Genomic DNA, 17,911 nt, shown 5'->3' on the forward strand with positions numbered 1-17,911 from the left:
AATACACAACAACATGGTATATGAACTTTAGTACTACTGCAGCTAATATAGTACATTCAGCATTTCATATCCTTAGGCAGCATGTGATGAGCTGAGATTAACAAGTTAGCCATTAATATAATCTAGGAAACAGGAATTAAAGTAACTTGAGAAAATACATGGTAGCAAGATACTTCCAGCACAAACACCAATAGTGATAAAGTAGAAGGATAAGTATCAATTTCTTCAGAAACACCCCCCAAAAATTTTATTACAAGAAATATACTGAGCTGGAATTCTTCCTACAGAAATAATTTTAAATGTCTAACCTGTCCTGTATCTAGTAATAAATGAAAACTGCCCATCACCGAAAAAGGACTTAGTTATCAAGTTCCTATTAAATTGGACTTGATGAACTTAGAGGTCTTTTCCAAACTTTATGATTCTATTTCTATATCTAAGTGATAGAACGAGAGGAAAAGGCCTCAGGTTGCGCCAGGGGAGGTTTAGATTGGATATTAGGAAGAATTTCTTCACCAAAAGGGTTGTCACGCATTGGAACAGGCTGCCTGCGGAAGTAGTTGAGTCACCATCCCTGGAGATACTTAAAGGACATGTAGATGTGGCACTTAGGGACATGGTTTATTGGTGGAGTTGGCAGTGTTAGTTTATAGTTGGACTTTAAGATCATCAAGTTCTCTTCCAACCTAAATGATTCTATGATTCTAAAAAAGAACTGGACCAGAACAATAAATCTGTTAGCAAAACAGGTTCCAAAATTCACTGTAAGATTCCTAAGTGTGAATAATAAGGAAATAAATTACTCTCCCTCATAATGTAATAATACACCATGGGTGTTATAAGGAAATAAAGCAGTATTTCAATGTTAGCATCTCTGTGCCTAAGGAGTTGATGCTTTTTCAAACATTGAATTACACTGCTTTTCAATATGTTTCTTCAGGTTCTAAACCAAAACTAGATGGAGAGTTATGAATATTTCCCCCCCCCCAATTGTTATTTTTCTTTTTTAAGCATATAGCTGCACTTAGTTAAATACCTAAGTATTTCAGGACAGAATAGCAACAAGCGGAATTTTTCCATCTTGTCTTCCCATGTTGTCTACAGCAGAGGAATACAACTGAAGATATGTACAGCTAATACTACTTATCTGCTTCTAAATTCAGAGCAAGCTGAAATCTGAGCCTTGCACACACACAGAAAAACCCAAAACCTGCAGAGCTATTAAATTTAGAAGAACATCCTGCCTGTGAGATACACTATTTCCCAGTTTCCACCAACTGTCTACTGTGAAACAAGCCTACTATGTTCCTGTCAGGCTTCTGTTCCATACCTCAACAAGAGTGATGATTAGGACTTACCTTTCTGGAAAATTCTGCTGCTTTCTTTTCACTCTCTTCTACTTTCGCTTTGTCTACACATGCATCTAGAATTTAAATAAAATACCACACAGAAGTCATGTAAAACGTATCACAGCTCTGAGGTGCCTTCCAACCATAATTACTCTATGACCACATGAAACAAAAGCAACAGACAAAAAATACAATTAATTAGTAGGTTGCTCTGACCAAACATTCGGTGAGTTATTTTCAAGAGCAAAATCTGTAAATATAAGGAAAGTGGTGAGGACACACGACCAAGGAATATAGAATCAGAGAATGCTTTGGTTTGGAAGGGACCTTAAAGATCATCTTCATAGTTGTTCTCTGACAGGTCTAAGTTTGCATGCCCTTCTCCTTTATATTAATCTACAACTAAAAAAAGAATTTTTACACTAGTATGAAGTAATAGTTACTTCTGAGGTTTCAAATCAGAAAGCCTCCTTTCCAGATTAGGAATCCAAAATCAAGCAGTACCTTATTTCAATAAAATTATTTCATAGGCAAGGAGAATTTGGACAGACTGTGAAGCACAGGTTTCTTTACTCAACAAAGGTACAAAGCAATTCTATTGACTTTTCATGCAGAGTAAAACTCTTAAGCATTTTATAAGTGAGGTAAACACAAGTAACTATATATTATAGGTAGGAACTGGCATGGAGAGACAAACCAGTTATCCCTAAAACTAGTAGATCAATGGAAACAGAAGGCAAGGTGATGTAAGATCAAGTGATCACACACCTAGAGTCATAAGTGAATAGAAAATGCAGAAATACTACTTAGATATGGAGGATACCTTTTAGAAAGCAATTTCCTTCCCCCTGCCACCCCCACCAAAGTCAACCTGTACAACATCCTTTCTTTGCTCCTTTTGTCACATCACCAAAAAAACATCTTCCCAAATGAATATGTTCTCCAAGAGCAACTAATTCCCCCTATGAAATATTTAGTCTAGAGATGTCTCTATATTTCAAGAATAAAGTCTACCCCACCAATCTTAAGAAAAGCATAAAATGACACCTCTAAATGCTGGTAACTGCCATTTAAAATTATATAGTATTTATGCAGCTGCTTCTTTCCCACATGACATGAACATCCACAGTCCCTCAATGCTTTAACTGATTATTTTACCTTACACTAACCACAAATACTTGTAAAATACTACAGAAAATATTCTTAGAATGAACCATATAACTATTATATATTGACTAACAATTAATGCTAATGTAAATTTTCATATTTATAACAGACCCGAAATTCACAGAAATTATGAACAAGCAATTTTTGGTTATTAAGACCATTGTATTCAGATATAAGTCAAGACAAATTTGGAGAAGCAAACTTCATCAGTGTCATTTTATTAAAGGCTGCAGAGTTTGTTCTGGCCTTCTCCACAAGTACACCTATTTCCAGAAAACTGAAAAAGTTCACTCAGTCAACTTAAGCCTAGAGAGAATACAAAGAAAAACATGCATTTCAGTAAAACAAGGTAAAATTGCTTGTAGTATACAAACCAATAAGATGAGTAAAATCCACATCCATTCTTCCTCTACATTTAAAATCCGGGTCCATGCCACTGCAGTGCAATACTATCTGTGATACACATTCTTCTATTATCTTGTAATACTGAGGTCTAAAAAAGAACATATTTTACAAGACAATAAGAACATGAACAATCATTTACACAACATGGAGGAGGGGAAAAAGGGGGCAACCTTAACTCCCAATATATGAATTACACAGTTGCCAGTAAAAGGATCAAGTTAAAGGACTTAATTGTACTCTGGCTAATAAAGCACTGTTGTCAGTTTCTCACAAGGATATCTGAAGAAGTGCAAGACTCCCCTAAATACTGTGCACTATTCATTTATCCTTTGCCAGACAATAATCCATTGAACAAACAACACATTTATTATTTGCAATATACGCTGCAAGAATTACTTAGCACATTCTCAACAGTGAATTCCATCACTCGCAACAGTACCAGTATTCAATTACTTAGAAAATGAGTTAATTATTAACTTAATTGCTTGATATACATCTCTACACAACAACATCAGGAACCTCCAAGATTAGAGGATTCTGTGCTCAAAATTATTAGTTCTTACCAGTGCAAGGTATTACATTTCAATTTCACATACCATTGAGCTCTCAGTAGGAAACCCTCAAACCTAAAGTGATGATATCCCAAACTTTCCAATTAAAATAAAAATATATATATAAAAAAATTGGAAGACTTCTCATGTTATATTTTACTACTTAATTTTATCATCTTGCATATAAATTGTTTTTATCATCCCTTTACAACAAAAAAATTACTTCTTAAAACAAGATTTTTTATGTGGTACTTCGACACTGCTAAGACACTATGAGGTGCACATAAAAGAAGCTTACATTGAAAAGACAAGATACAAGGCACTGTGGAAGTACTTTCAATTATTAGTTATACAACTAACTTTCAAGTTCTTTGAAGTCATGAAGCTATCAAATTTGAATAAAGGAGAAAGTGCTCAACAAGTTAGATTTTGGGATAAGGGTGTTAGAATAAGGTTCAAGTATTTGAAATAAGCATTATTATATTTAACAAGTTCTTTGCAATATTAACATTGAGCAGAAAAACAAATAACACATCAGTTACTGTCCTGGTTTCCACTGGGATAGAGTTAATTGTCTTCCTAGTAGCTGGTATAGCATTATGTTTTGGGTTCAGTATGAGAAGAATGTTGATAAACACACTGATGTTTTCAGTTGTTGCTAAGTAGTGTTTAGACTAAGTCAGTCAAGGATTTTTCAGCTTCTCATGCCCAGCCAGCAAGAAGGCTGGAGGGGCACAAGAAGTTGGGAGGGGACACAGCCAGGACAGCTGACCCAAACTGGCCAAAGGGGTATTCCATACCATGTGATGTCATGCCCAGTATATAAACTGGGGGGAGTTGGCCAGGCGGCGATCGCTGCTCAGAAACTAACAGGGCATTGGTCGGCAGGTGATGAACAATGGCGTTGTGCCTCACTTGTATATTCCAATACTACTACTACTACTATTATTGTCATATTATTATTATTGTTGTTATTATTATTATTATCATCATCATCATTTTATTATTATCATTTTATTATTGTTATCATTAATAGAACAGAAAAGAAGAAACTAATAAAGTGTTCTTATCTCAACCCATGAGTTTTACTTTTTTCCTTCTGATTCTCTCCCACATCCCACTGGGGGGGAGGGGGCGCGTGCCATGAAGTCAGTGAGCGGCTGTGCAGTGCTTAGTTGCTGGCTGAGGTTAAACCATAACAGTTACAGAGCAACTATTAATGAACAATTATGAGCTACTCGGTTTACCAGGGTCTTGATTTCTATTCTTCTCCCTACCCCCTCCAAAAAAAAAAAAAAATCAAACATGACACCTGACACTTACCGGACATAGTAATCACTCCTGATGAGAAGGAAATGTTGGAGAATTGACAAGAAGTAATTTTCTGAAGAAGTATCTTTCAACATATTATACAACAGATGAAATACTTCATTCACATCAGTGCAAACATTGTTAAGGAAATACAAGGACTTAAAAAAAAACAAAAAAACCTCAAACCCCAAACCAAAAAAACCCCACATCCCACACCCAAACAAACAAAACCAAAAAAAAACCCCAAACAAAAAAAACCCCCAAAACCGACCACAACACAAAACACCCACCCCACACCCAGTTCCCTAGATGCTGTTCATATTGTTCAAGTAAAACCTTTTAACACTCTGAACTACTATCCTTATTAGTAAATATCCTTTTTCCACTAAGATTATCCACAGAAACCACCGCCTGCTTAACAATTAAGACATGTTTCATTACTACTCAGAAAAATTATACTACATACTTATTATCATAGAATCCTATAAAAATATTTCACATAAAGCTTTCATTTTCATTCTGAAGTAAGCCAGGCTATTAGCAAAAACACACTAGTCAATAATTTTAATTTCTTAAATAAGAATATTACCTGTCACTACCTGTTCTGTAATGCAACAACATTTTTGTTAGTGATTTTATATTCTTCTCATTGGTTGCATCCACATTCCTCTGCTTCTTAAGTACCAGCTACTACTCATTTAAAAACTGCAAGCAATCATTCTGAACTTAGGTAACTTTAAATTTACTGCTTTTTCATAACTAGAGAACGCATGAATCTTAAGTGCCGCAGAACTTACTAGAATTGTTGTTCCAACTTAATTATCAAAACTCCTTTTTCTTCAAACTTATAATCTTCTATCGGTGTAATTTTGTAACTTCATGTATTACAAGCCAGAGTTTAGCTTAGTAAATGTGATTTATGAAAAATTAATTCAGTTCCAAATGACTTATATTTTACATGCAATTTAAGTACTAATTTTCTAAATAAGTTTTTAACAAAGATATCTGCGTGAGAAAGTCCCTGACAAGATATGCAACTGTGACAAATAAACTGCACATAGAGCATTCTAACTTACATTTAATAAAGTTATTAAACGATGCAACAAGATATAACACCATTTCTATAAAGGATATTCCATTTCAGCTCTGATATCATTGAGACGATGTGACAGTTCAATTAAGTCGTCTTCTTTGTTCTCATCAAACACTTTCAGCTGAATATCAAGCTCTTCATTATCCTTATCTTTCAAGCCCTATTTTTCAAGGCATAGCATATCTTAATTTTCCCTTTTTTAAAGCAAGAGTCTCCCCCCTTCAAAGATTACATAATGACAAAATATGAGACATTAACCTTTGGAAGAGGAGTAAGCTGTAACTCAGTGCCTGGGTGTTTTTTTATTATAATTGCACAGCCATGAAAAATTAAGGCAAAATATCAGCAAACATAGCAGGTATGGGCTACAGAACAAATATGAAGCCTTCTAATTGAGTTGAGTTCTCTTAATGGGACAGACTCAGCAGTTTATGCTTGTTAATGTCAGAGTTTCTTTAAAAAAACAGCCTAAGGATATTTCAAAACATTAATGAAAGTGAACTTAAGAAGCCTAAAGAAGCATAAAGAAGATATGCTTACAACTTCTGTTATTAAGTTAATCTAGTTTTTAGCATTAAAACAACCATAGTACATTGAGAAAAACTTACAAGAGAAGTTAAAAAAAAAAAAAAAAAAAAAAAGACACACACACACACAACCAAAAATTAATACTTGGAGCAGGGAAAATTTTGTTTTTCTTGTAAGAAATACTAGCAATTTCACTCATACACTTAAGAACCAAGTTTAGCTTCCTACTAGGCAAAGCACAAAAAAAAGGAAACTAGCTCAAAAGCTATTAGTGTGAATGCACTCTATGCTTTAAATGAAAATTGGCCTGGAATTGTCATAATTGGATATGCACAAACTGAATGGCAACTGTGTATGTTCCCCAAAAAAGTAGAAACTCATTCTAATGTTTGAAAACCAGAGAAGGCTACTGTGAATCTGGACAGATTAAGAGAAAGTAATATGGATCCTCCTCCTGATTGTTTTTTGTTCAGGAAACCCTCATTTATAAATTTCTTGAAAATTTACCCCTAAGCACAGATATGAGCATGAAGTCTTCTTAAGATGCTCCATCATTAAGAAAGTTGCTTTCTAATGCAAAAAAGCCTCTTCTACCTTGGACATTCATTCACTGCAGAATTAATGATCTGAGCTCAATGCGTATCTTGCAACTAATACGTTACAAATAAACAAACCGCAAGATAGCATTGACTATTTTAGTTGATATTACAGCTTACATGAAATAGTAATTAAACTTACTAGAGACAGAATTTCAACACCATAGCTTTTTAGGAAAGATTATCATCACTGAATATTAATTGCTTTTGAACTCATATCTGTATGTCAGTACACTCTATGAAGTTTTCTATCATAATTTATTACAATTCAGTTTATTTGCCACCTAACCCACCCCCAATTCTTAAGGTTTTTAAGCATTATTGATTGTGTAAACTAACTTTCAGTAGATTAAAAAAAACCTAAAAGTTCTTCAGGGCTTCAGATGTTCTACAGCAAATAAAGACAGCAGATCACATTAATGTATCTACATGACCTAAAAACCTAAATACATACCCTAAGAAAAATCAACATACACACATCAGTAACAGTTTCAAAGCTCAATGTGCTACAAGCTGAAGGTTTTTATTCCTGACAAATGTTGATGATTCAAAACTTCATATCTTAAAAGTTATAGCAGTATAAATTCTGTTTCAGACAAATATAAGCAGGTACTCTTTCATCTTTTGTGAGAAACTGCTGAGTAGCTTATACATATTCTTGATCATCAGAACCATCAGAATGGTTTTTTGGTTAAGAGCTATAAATCTACCCCTAAGTCACAAATATTTATACACAACTACCCATAAAGGCATACTTCTGTGCAGCTGCATGAAGACATGCAGTCTCAAAGAGAACGAAAGAGTCGATTTGATTTTTCCTTAAAAACTCCAAATGCATTTTCAGAATGTAGATTAAAGAAAAATAGATTTCACAGAAAACAACAGGAACAGCATATACAAAGAAAGTCAATCCAAAATTGGTTCCACAGCCAGACTCCCATTCACCGCATGTGCTTTGAGCTCATTACACTAAATTTGACTACCCAAATTTAATTCCTAATATATTGACTTGTTTCAACTACCATTCTGGTTTACATAGCTAATGAGAACCTAAATTTGCACCTATGCAGAACGAAAGCAGATTTGGATTGCTAGTCCTTTCCAGGTCTGACCTTCCCCACCCCCAATCTTTCACATCAGCTAGTCTCAGTAAAACAATTTGGTTGTCTTCAACAATCACAAACAGTTGACTGTGATCAATTCCTACGTACAAATGACTTACAGGCAATATTTTCTTCAGGCCACAACGTAAAAACTCGTTTCTCAAGTGTATCCTGAAATCAAGATCTTCTGGAGATGTAACAAGGGCATTGATGAGCTGCATACATGCTACCTATTATTGGAAATACAGTCAAAAACTTTTAGTATGTGAAAATAAATACTGTCTTTGAATATTTCAGTTTAATTATAAAACCAAATGTCAAGAGATGGATATTATTTATTATGTGGCACACATGCAACACCTGACCTTGCTTAGTTTAAGCGATATCAAATACTCTTCTGTTTTCATATTGTGAGTGCTTCTGCTATGTGAAAATTTTATCACATAAAGGATCATACATTATTTCAGAAAGTAATTCCCACAATACAGTTCCACACTGCAACTCCTCTTTCTCCTCAGTTTTTGCCAATTTGAAAACAACCTGTTTTTACAGTAATCAGATTTTAAAAAAAACAAACAGACAAAAAAACAAACACAAAAATCCCCCAAAAACAACAACAAAAAAATCCCCACAAAGACACCCATACACAAAATAATTCACCTCACCAGGTGTCTTTTCTACTCCTGCACAGCACTTCTGCAAAACGTCTGAAGTCTCAGGATACTGACTAATGCTTTAATTGAACAGCTGTGCACTTTAATTGATTTACTTTAAAACAGGTAGACAATAGCATAATGCCAAAGGTGCTCATACACATTAAAAGACTAAAATGGGACTCCAGGGAAATACCAAGTTTGGTAAAAGATGTTAACTGCAAATAGAAGTAGTATTAGAGTAGAAAAATTACATAAATAAAAACCAATAGCTGCAGAGAAAAAAAGTCAGATAAAAGCACCCTTCCTGTTTTAATTACATTCATTATTTAGTTTGAATGGAACACCTTATGGAATCTTAAATTTCTATTAAAACACTCTTTCAAAGGCACTCCCTTTATATAGCTGCATCTTCCAATAATGTAGTATCATCATGCTCGCTTGAACGATTCTTGTTATTTTACTACTATGACATGACTTAACAAGCCAAAGTACATGTCCAATCTGAAATTAATAGAGAGAAGAGGTGCCATCTGCTATGATTGCTTTTGCCAGAAGAGACTCTGGCTTAATGGCTTGTACTAATACATTACAAGTAAAGAATGGTTTTGTCAGAAACAAGTTAATGAGTCTTGCAATTGTACCTTTACTGACATATAAGCGAGGTTTTGGGGAGCAGGGGGCAGGAATGTTGTGTGGTTTGTTCTGTTTGTTTTAAATCAACAAGGTCATAAAGTAGGAAACAACTTCAAAATTAATTCTTCTGTGATAGCATTATTAAGATTAGAATGTCATTTTTAGAAACTTATTGAACATCAGTAACTTATCAGATCTGAAACAAGAACTACTGATGGTAAACATAGCATTAAGACAACTATAGCTGACATATATATGATCTAATAATGGAGAAGGTATCCCTTCCATGCAGGTATACCTGCCCTGCTTGCATCCTACTTTTCCATATCTTTCAGCCATGGTACCTTAGCAATACAAAATTTGACAATAAACACTGTATTATGAGAAGGAAATAAGTCAAAGTCATCCTTTAGTAGGATATTCAGCCACTTGGTCCCTATGCAAACACTTGCAGTTACTAAAAAAAGCAATTTAAAAAAGTTTGCATTCTAATAGCAACCAAAACTCTTGGGCTATTCAGGTGTTCACAGAGAATAAACAACTCTATCCACCGACACATAAGCAGCAATGAACATGTGACATAGGACATGACTCAGTAAAGATCACTGGCACAGAAGACTCTTTTTTTTATTATTTTATAAAAATAATTTTTTAAAGTCACTAGATTATCCCTAGAGATGCACCAGCGGCTGATGAAGGGCAGATGTCAAACACACACCAAGGAATGGACAGTTCTTGTTGACAAAAGTAGCAACGATATCCTGCTGCACACTACTAATCTCCAAAGGTACCCTGCCAAAAATGGACACACCCAATCAACATCTGTCATAGTTACTACATATCTGAATACTTAAGAGGCTGCATATACTGCTGCCAAAGTCCCAGCAGTAATAAGACAGCTGCATGTATATCTTACAGATTTCTTAGCAACAGAAGAAATCTTAGCAATGGGAGAAATTTCTGTTTAATTTAAGAGGATGGCTGTGTTAGAGGACAGCTATGTTCGACAACATTGAGCTTTAAATATCTAAAACTAGCAGTTTTACTCCCACTCAATTTACTTCTCATATTACTAAATTATTGATGAATTATCACTGTCCTTGTGCAATGAATTTTTCAAAAAAAAGGTCAACCATTCAATTTACCAGAGATCGGCTAGAATTTAACTTAAGTTGTTATTACCCAGGAGAATGATGATGTTACCAAAATCCTTCATAGCCAAATAAAACTTTTGACTGCAGTTCCTAGAAAATTTCATTACAAAAACACCCTTCGAAATACCTAACTATATTAAGAAGACCTATGCTTATCTATTTCTTCATTCAGTAATATTACAAAAAGGTGAATAATGCTGCAAGTATGCTCCTGCCGCAGGTACTTCAAACAGTAAGATACTCGAAGTGTGTGCTCAGTTAAGACATTCCAGTTGTGGTTCTAAATTCAACTCAAATACTCACTTCAAGAGCACAACACAAACTTGTTCTTTTACGAATATATCACTTCAATGGAATCAGTTCAAAGCCACAAGTACAAGAGTTTTTGTTTACTTTGGGTGCAGCAAGACTGGGAGGAAAGAGGGTGTTTAAAAAAGCAATGCAACTTAGGAGTACTTTTTCATGCTTCTTCCCTAAATGCAAGAGACATACAGGGAGCACTGCCTCCAGCTCCTTCAACTCCAACTTCCTCACGGCTCCAGTAACAATAACTAAACACTTCACAGAGGACAGACTGAGAGTTGGATTTTTATTGGTCCATTAAACCACACAAAATTCCCAGTCAAGAAGATTAAGCAGTGACAAAGATAATACAATGCTTTCACAGACTTATTACCTGAGCATTACATCTGGCATCCAAGAACAGGAATATCCCTAATTACTCTCTTTTTATTAAGGTCAAGACTTTTTAATCCTATATTTGGGACAAGGAAGTCAGTTTCTTGGTTTCACACCGTTAACAATCAGAAAATCTAGTATCAGCAGCCATTTCTCTTTATTTTTCCTCTTTTACTGAACACTGGAGTAATATCACTAAAAGACTTCACTGGTAAATAATTTAAAGATCATGAAATAATACACAGTCTTCTAGTATTTTAGATTATTTCTGAAGTATTAATAAGCTTATAAAAAAGTAAACCCACCTGCAGTTGTAAGAATTCATGGTTTTCCAGTCCTTCAACAATCTGAGAAAAACGTTCCCTATTGTGCCTTTCAGCAGCAGTTGTTATAGCACCTAAAAGCTTGTCCAGACTAAGAAAGAGGTAAACTGTCAAAAAGCGTACCACAATCAACTTTCTCATTTTAAAGATACTTAGCCCACTATTGACACAACTCAAGACTTCAGTGCACCAACAGAGAATCTGAATGTATTTATCTACGCTTATCTATATAAAGTTGAAAATAAACCAAGAACCACATGTTAAAATATCTACAAGATTAATGTTGAATTAAAAAAAAAAAGTGAATAAATCTCTAAATTATTGTGACATTCAGCTAAGAAACAACCAATGAAGGGAAAAAAAAGAAAAAAACACAACCTTTGCAAGACTGTGCACTAGGTACTAGCTGACGTGTTTGACATCTGGGAATTCTAATATATTGTCTTTGCAGAAATCAAATTGGTTTTATCTATTTATTGCATACAAGACATGAAGCTTGCCATTTTTAACCTTCAGTAAACTAAGACACTCAATAATTCAAAGCAAACATCTGCCAACTGATTCTCTTTGTTTTAAAAAGCTCATGGACATGTGCTACATAACTCCATAACTTAAACTATTCAGAACTTCAGCTATAAATGTAAACTTTTTGCCCCTGTCAAATTCGTTATGCTTAGGTAGAGGTGATATTTTAATAAAATCCATAAATATATTTATATTTATATTGTTAATATTATCATCTAAACTAATGAAAAATCTTCACATGTGGTGTCAAATCAGTAATTTTCAGATATAAGTTCATCTCCCATCCTCAGGGGAGACATCCCAATCTCAATCCTCCCCACAATAATAGGCTCAGTAGTACCCCATGCTAACACACATTTTTCTAAATTGTCATTAAAACTGACAGCTTTCCTTGTGGCAAATAACAGTTCACAACTCCTGATCATCCATAACTTAAATATTCTTTTTTCAGCAGCCATTTATGAACAGTTAATAGTTCATGAAGTCTTCTCTTCTCTACAGTAAGCAATCATAGTCCTTTCAGACCTTCCACTTAAGCCACAGTTTGTAGATCTCTGCTCACTTACTTTTGTCTTGATTTAATATTGGATTAATGCATCAGAACAGGTGAAAGTCTCTTTTCATTTAAACTATGTTAAGAAAGTAAAGACTTAACAGGTTACATTTGTTTAACTGACAAGTTTTCTCACCTGTATCCAAACTGACAACTCATGAGCATTCAAAAAAACCTTTTTGTTTCCATATTTTACTTACATATTATCCTCTCCAACAATGCAGAGAGCAGAAAGTATTTTCACTGTTTCAGTCATCATGTGTGGCTGCTTTGGATCAATTGCTCTTGATAACAGCAAGAGACTTCTTTCATCTCCTAGAATCCTGTGCAATCCATACTTAAAGAAACAAAAAGCTTACTGTGAAAAGATTGTAATTGCCTCGAATACTCATCATCATCTTTGGGCTTCAGACCCTTAGGAATCCTCACACCCCCTCTCCCCCATATGAAGTTTGGCAACACTCAACTAAAACCTTCTGGCTATTATCGCTTGGGGATACGAGTCAGTCTTCCCAGTCTTACATTTGAGGCTTTCTCTTAAGGGAGTGAGCTCATAAGGAAGATACCTGATTTTACAAAATAAGTTATCCACCAAAAATCAAACCACTTTTTATTTTCTATCTATATCTGAAACACCTTAACAGTATGAAAAATTCATTCCTTTTTTTACCTGTAATTGTAACAGCTCCTGGCAAGTCAAAATAATGTTTTCCACACAAATGACCAATAGACATTGAAATTCTTTTTTGAAACAACTATCTTTTATTTATCGTATATTCTATTTCACTTTTTGTACAGCTAAATCAAAAAACTTACACACTGGCATTTATTTAAAAGTAGCATTATTTTTCTTTTTCACTTTCATTAACTACAGGATAGTCGGTAAATCAGATATCTAATTGTCTGAAGTTACAATCTAAGTGTAGGAATAGCAGTGGGGAAGCATGTGACCATTTAAGTTTACTTCTCCCACTTCATCAGACAGGCTGTTCTGTGAGTAAGATTTTACTAAACTGAGTAACAGGAGTTAAAAGTAATGTTAATGCACAGTTATATTTATTGGGGGGGTGGAATCAATCATTATAACAACACTTTAGATTTTGCTATGAATAAAGCAAAATTACAAGTTTAACACATCAGCTTCTAGAAGCAGTACTCACTTCGTGAACATGAGTAACCCATGTTAGAAACAAGTTAGATATGACAAACAAGACCAAAGCTTTACCCTTTACCCACTACCTACCAACTTAAAAACTGTAGCTAAAACGATATTAAATCATACTCAATTTAAAATCAGGTGAAAAGTACATTACATTAACAAAACCAAGCATGCATTCAAATCAGAATTTAGAAATAAATATTTTCCTTTCAACTTCACAAGCAATTAATTTCCTAATTCACTTACCTTAAATCCATACTATCGTCCTGTTTGCCAAATATTTTACTTCCAAAACTCAGTTATATTTAACAAAACTAAGACAAAATGCATATTCAGAAGGTTAACAAAGAAGACTCAATGAAAACTTACACGAAGTTTATGACCTACATTTCCAAAGTCAGCTGACACTCGATATACAAGCTTTCCTTCCTTTTCTGAGATTCAATATGCTACATAGATCTTCAAGTCAACAAAAAACAAATCATGCTAGAAGTATCTGAAATTAAAATATTTCTTACTTTATTGTTCATAAATGCTTTGAGGCACTGGATAAGTTTATGTTGATTCTTCTTATCAATACTTTCTTGCCTTGAAAGGGAGGAGGAAAATAACATAAGCACAAACAACCTTCACAAGCTCCCTCACCCCTCCCTTCAAAAGATCCAAGTCCTTACTGTTTCTTGTCCAGAAGCTTTTCCAACACATCCAACAGAAGTCCAAGACCTTCATGTCCAAAATTGTTAACCCAGCTAGAAAAAGGAAGAAAAATGCTTTTAACTATTTCTTAATCAAATGGAAAACTTGCAAAGTTATGTGTCCAATATTGCTTGTACATCTCTTCATAAAAGCTGCTTTAAGTCTCACTTCCCAGGTAGACCTGATCAACCATTAAGACAAATGCTTAGTACCAACAACTAGAAGTTGTTGAGAACCACTGAAAGGTGAGAAGATATTGCAGACAGTTGCAAACACTTCACTTATCCTTTTCCAGTGTGCTGAGAACTACTTCCTCGTGCCAACAAGTATTAGCATAATTACTCTGGTTTCAAAAAAACAACCCCACAATTTTTTATTGCTAAGCAAACCCAGCATGATGAAAACTACAGCAAAAATTATTACTCACCTGACTGGATTGCTAGTTAGAGACACTCTCAAAGACTCTAGACAATTAAGAAGCTTTTCCTCTGAAATTCCAGATCGCAATTCATGAATATATTCTTGCGAGGACAGTGTGCATTCATGCTTGCTGTTTTTCAGTCCACCCTATCACAGAAGACAGAATGCTGCTTAACCTGACATTGATCATAATAGCATTTAGATGATAACATGCAAGACCAACAGTTCTGCGTGAATTTTAAAATCACCTTTTTCCCTGTACAACTCTTAAAGACACCTGACTTGACTTTGATTTGTGATAAATGTTTAATAGTTTAGGTTTTGCATCACAAGGGTAAATATTTTTCTGGAATCTTCTTCACTTCTTTGAGTAAAGTGCATGTAGTACATCTTGGATATAAAAATTTAATTCCATCATCCAGCTGTATTAACATGTTTAACTGCTACACACTCTCATTTAACATCTACTTCATAACACTGTAGTAGAAACAACCATAAACAGAGACAAAAACCCCCACACTTGTTACTAAGCTTGTCTGATCATTCCCACTGTACCTGTCTTCTGTTTTAAAAAAGCTGTGCATTATCACTATAGACATATCCTGACTTTCAAATTAATTCTTGTACAAAAGACAGGAAGAAGATAAGCCATTGAAAATGAAACGGAGCTGGTATCCACCAACTGTTACATCAATGTTTTTAAAATCATGCAACTGCATGACTCAATGATTTCTTGCTGTACCATAATTCCATGTTTCGCCACTAATAGCGATCTCTAGAGGATCTTGTTTGCTACAAAAGAGTCATATGGAAGATTTGACAAAGAGCTCATCTCCCTATGGAAGCAGCATTACAGAAGAAGAACTACCTACAAGGTATTTTAGTATTAAAAATACCTGATAATCAGTTTTTAGAACTGTAGTATTCAAAACCATGAACAATATACAAAACATTTTACCAAGCAGTGCAGCTAATCTTTTATACAGCTCTGACATGTTGCAGAAAAGTAGGCTTATCTCAGAAGAGTGGTTATGATTACTATGCAGTTCCTAAAGCTCCTTAGCTCTAAATGGTCTCTTGAAGAGAACCTGATAAAGATGTGTCATGGTCGTAAAGGCAATATGAAAAGTCCCTGACCTAGAATAGGATTTATGTATTTGGTTTTAATTGTATCAGGAACTTCTGCAACTACTGTAATCTTCTAATTGTCTCTCTTTCAAAAAGCTACACTTTCTATGAAGTTTCTGCTCTATTCAAATTCTTACCATTCATTTTCCAAAAATGACACTAAGTATGGCTGATGACAAAATGACTTGTCTACATTTAATGATTTTGACCCACATACATTCCAGTATTAATACATATAACAGAACTATAGAAATGTTCACAATATACTTTCAGATTGTTTGTCCTCACCTCAACAAAACAAAAATGTGACACAGATTGTGAATGCATTAAGACAACAGTGTTCTCTGGACTACGTCAACTTTGAAGATGTTTCTCGCTGACATGCATAGCACCTTTAGCTGGACAACGCGTGCCAGTTAAACATCAAAGGACCAAGACAGACAAAGATGAGTAAATAGGATATAAAGGATCTACAATCTGTCACTATCAACCTTCTAAACAAAGAGATGCTCTTCCACCAAAAGAAAAAGAAATAAATGGGTGGAGGTTATCTTTATAAGAGTAGGAACTGACTTTAAATCAGACAAGTATATTAGCCCTACATATGAAAAATCATCATGGTTTAGAAAAGTCATCACTCTGAAAGACCCTAAGGTAAAGAACTAGAAAACAGGAACAGCTTTATGCCATTCATTCCATTGGACGGAAACAAAAAAAATTTTTTTTAATATATATATATACATACATATACAGTTTTTGTCATTTCAGACAACAGCCATTCCCCAAACCCTCAGAGTAAAAGAACAGAAGCACTGCTGTAAGCCACAAAATAAATAAAGAGATGAGGTAACTGCAACTTCAAAAGCCATTACATGTTAAGCTAGCCCCTGAAAAGCACTCTAGAATGCAAGATGGTTTTTTTTCCCCCCCAAAAAGATTATTTCCTGTGGTTAGCCCTTCCCCTGTAGTCTGCTGCAAGCTCCAAAGGAGATTCCTGTTCAGATGAGGCCTTTAAGGTCTTTGCTACATTTTCTTTCATATTCAAACAAAGGTGTGCTCTTGCTGCCTCGTCTTTTTATGCGTCGAGGACTTAGTGAGGCCCTCTGTCTAGCCCCTCGTTTTCAGAAGACCTATGACTCCCTCAAAAACACTTAAAATAGGTTAAAAGTCAGAGGAATGGGCAGCATGATCTCCTAAGCCTCCTCACCATGCCTTACATGACAGACACACTTCTTCATTGTTTCTATGTCTAAGCACCTTTAACTACATAGCAATATGTAGTTATGTAGCATCTCCTCTTCCTTTTTTCCCCCTCTTAAAAACAGATGATCACTGAAGATGGCTCATGAAAATCCATTCCCAAAACCTTTCACCCAAATACTCCAGTTCATGCTAGAGAATTCTCAGCTTAGCAGGATTACTTCCTGTTATTTTCTACAATCAACTTTTCAGTCTCAATCCACTCTTACCGTCTACCCATGCTAATTGGAGTGCTACAACCAGGTGCTATTTCTTTTATTTCCCTATTCAAAGAGAGTTTAACTGGAATACTATTTTTAAGTAATGCTATGCCTTTACATGGATCCGGTTTTAATATATACATCTCACATTTACTTTGAAGTACAAAGTCTCTGTGAAAGATATGCTTTATGTGAGAGCATCTAATAAAGACAAAAGGCAAAAGCGAAGTACAAAAACTCAGAGGGGTAAGTCCCACACAAGAACTTTCAGAGATTAAATCAATGCATAAAATCAAAAATCTTATAAATTACTTCATGACCAGTCACCTTCACAGTGTTACAATTAAGGCACAGAATTACTCATTCATGACAACTGAAATGAAAGCCTGGACCACACATTTAAAAATCCTTCTCTAAGGAAGT

At 34.7% G+C, this 17,911-nt stretch overlaps 1 protein-coding gene across 6 annotated transcripts in view; it reads right to left on the reverse strand.

The window, feature by feature from the left end:
• The window catches only part of DIAPH2 (diaphanous related formin 2), a 264,713-nt gene that overhangs the window by 211,705 nt on the left and 35,097 nt on the right, over positions 1–17,911 (reverse strand). For 5 of the 6 annotated variants that reach the window (XM_052813767.1, XM_052813766.1, XM_052813763.1 and 2 more), the window contains 10 exons: positions 14,908–15,047; positions 14,459–14,533; positions 14,303–14,372; positions 12,826–12,962; positions 11,530–11,638; positions 8,223–8,333; positions 5,918–6,036; positions 4,796–4,912; positions 2,891–3,009; positions 1,359–1,423 (listed from right to left, as the gene is read on the reverse strand). In XM_052813767.1, coding sequence (XP_052669727.1) covers positions 1,359–1,423; positions 2,891–3,009; positions 4,796–4,912; positions 5,918–6,036; positions 8,223–8,333; positions 11,530–11,638; positions 12,826–12,962; positions 14,303–14,372; positions 14,459–14,533; positions 14,908–15,047 — 1,062 coding nt within the window. Of the gene's footprint in view, positions 1–1,358; positions 1,424–2,890; positions 3,010–4,795; positions 4,913–5,917; positions 6,037–8,222; positions 8,334–11,525; positions 11,639–12,825; positions 12,963–14,302; positions 14,373–14,458; positions 14,534–14,907; positions 15,048–17,911 lie in introns of all 6 variants that reach the window. The other variant, XM_052813764.1, reaches the window with a different exon arrangement.

This window comes from Harpia harpyja, chromosome 18, assembly GCF_026419915.1.
Source record: "Harpia harpyja isolate bHarHar1 chromosome 18, bHarHar1 primary haplotype, whole genome shotgun sequence".
NCBI classification, from domain to species: Eukaryota; Metazoa; Chordata; class Aves; order Accipitriformes; family Accipitridae; genus Harpia; species Harpia harpyja.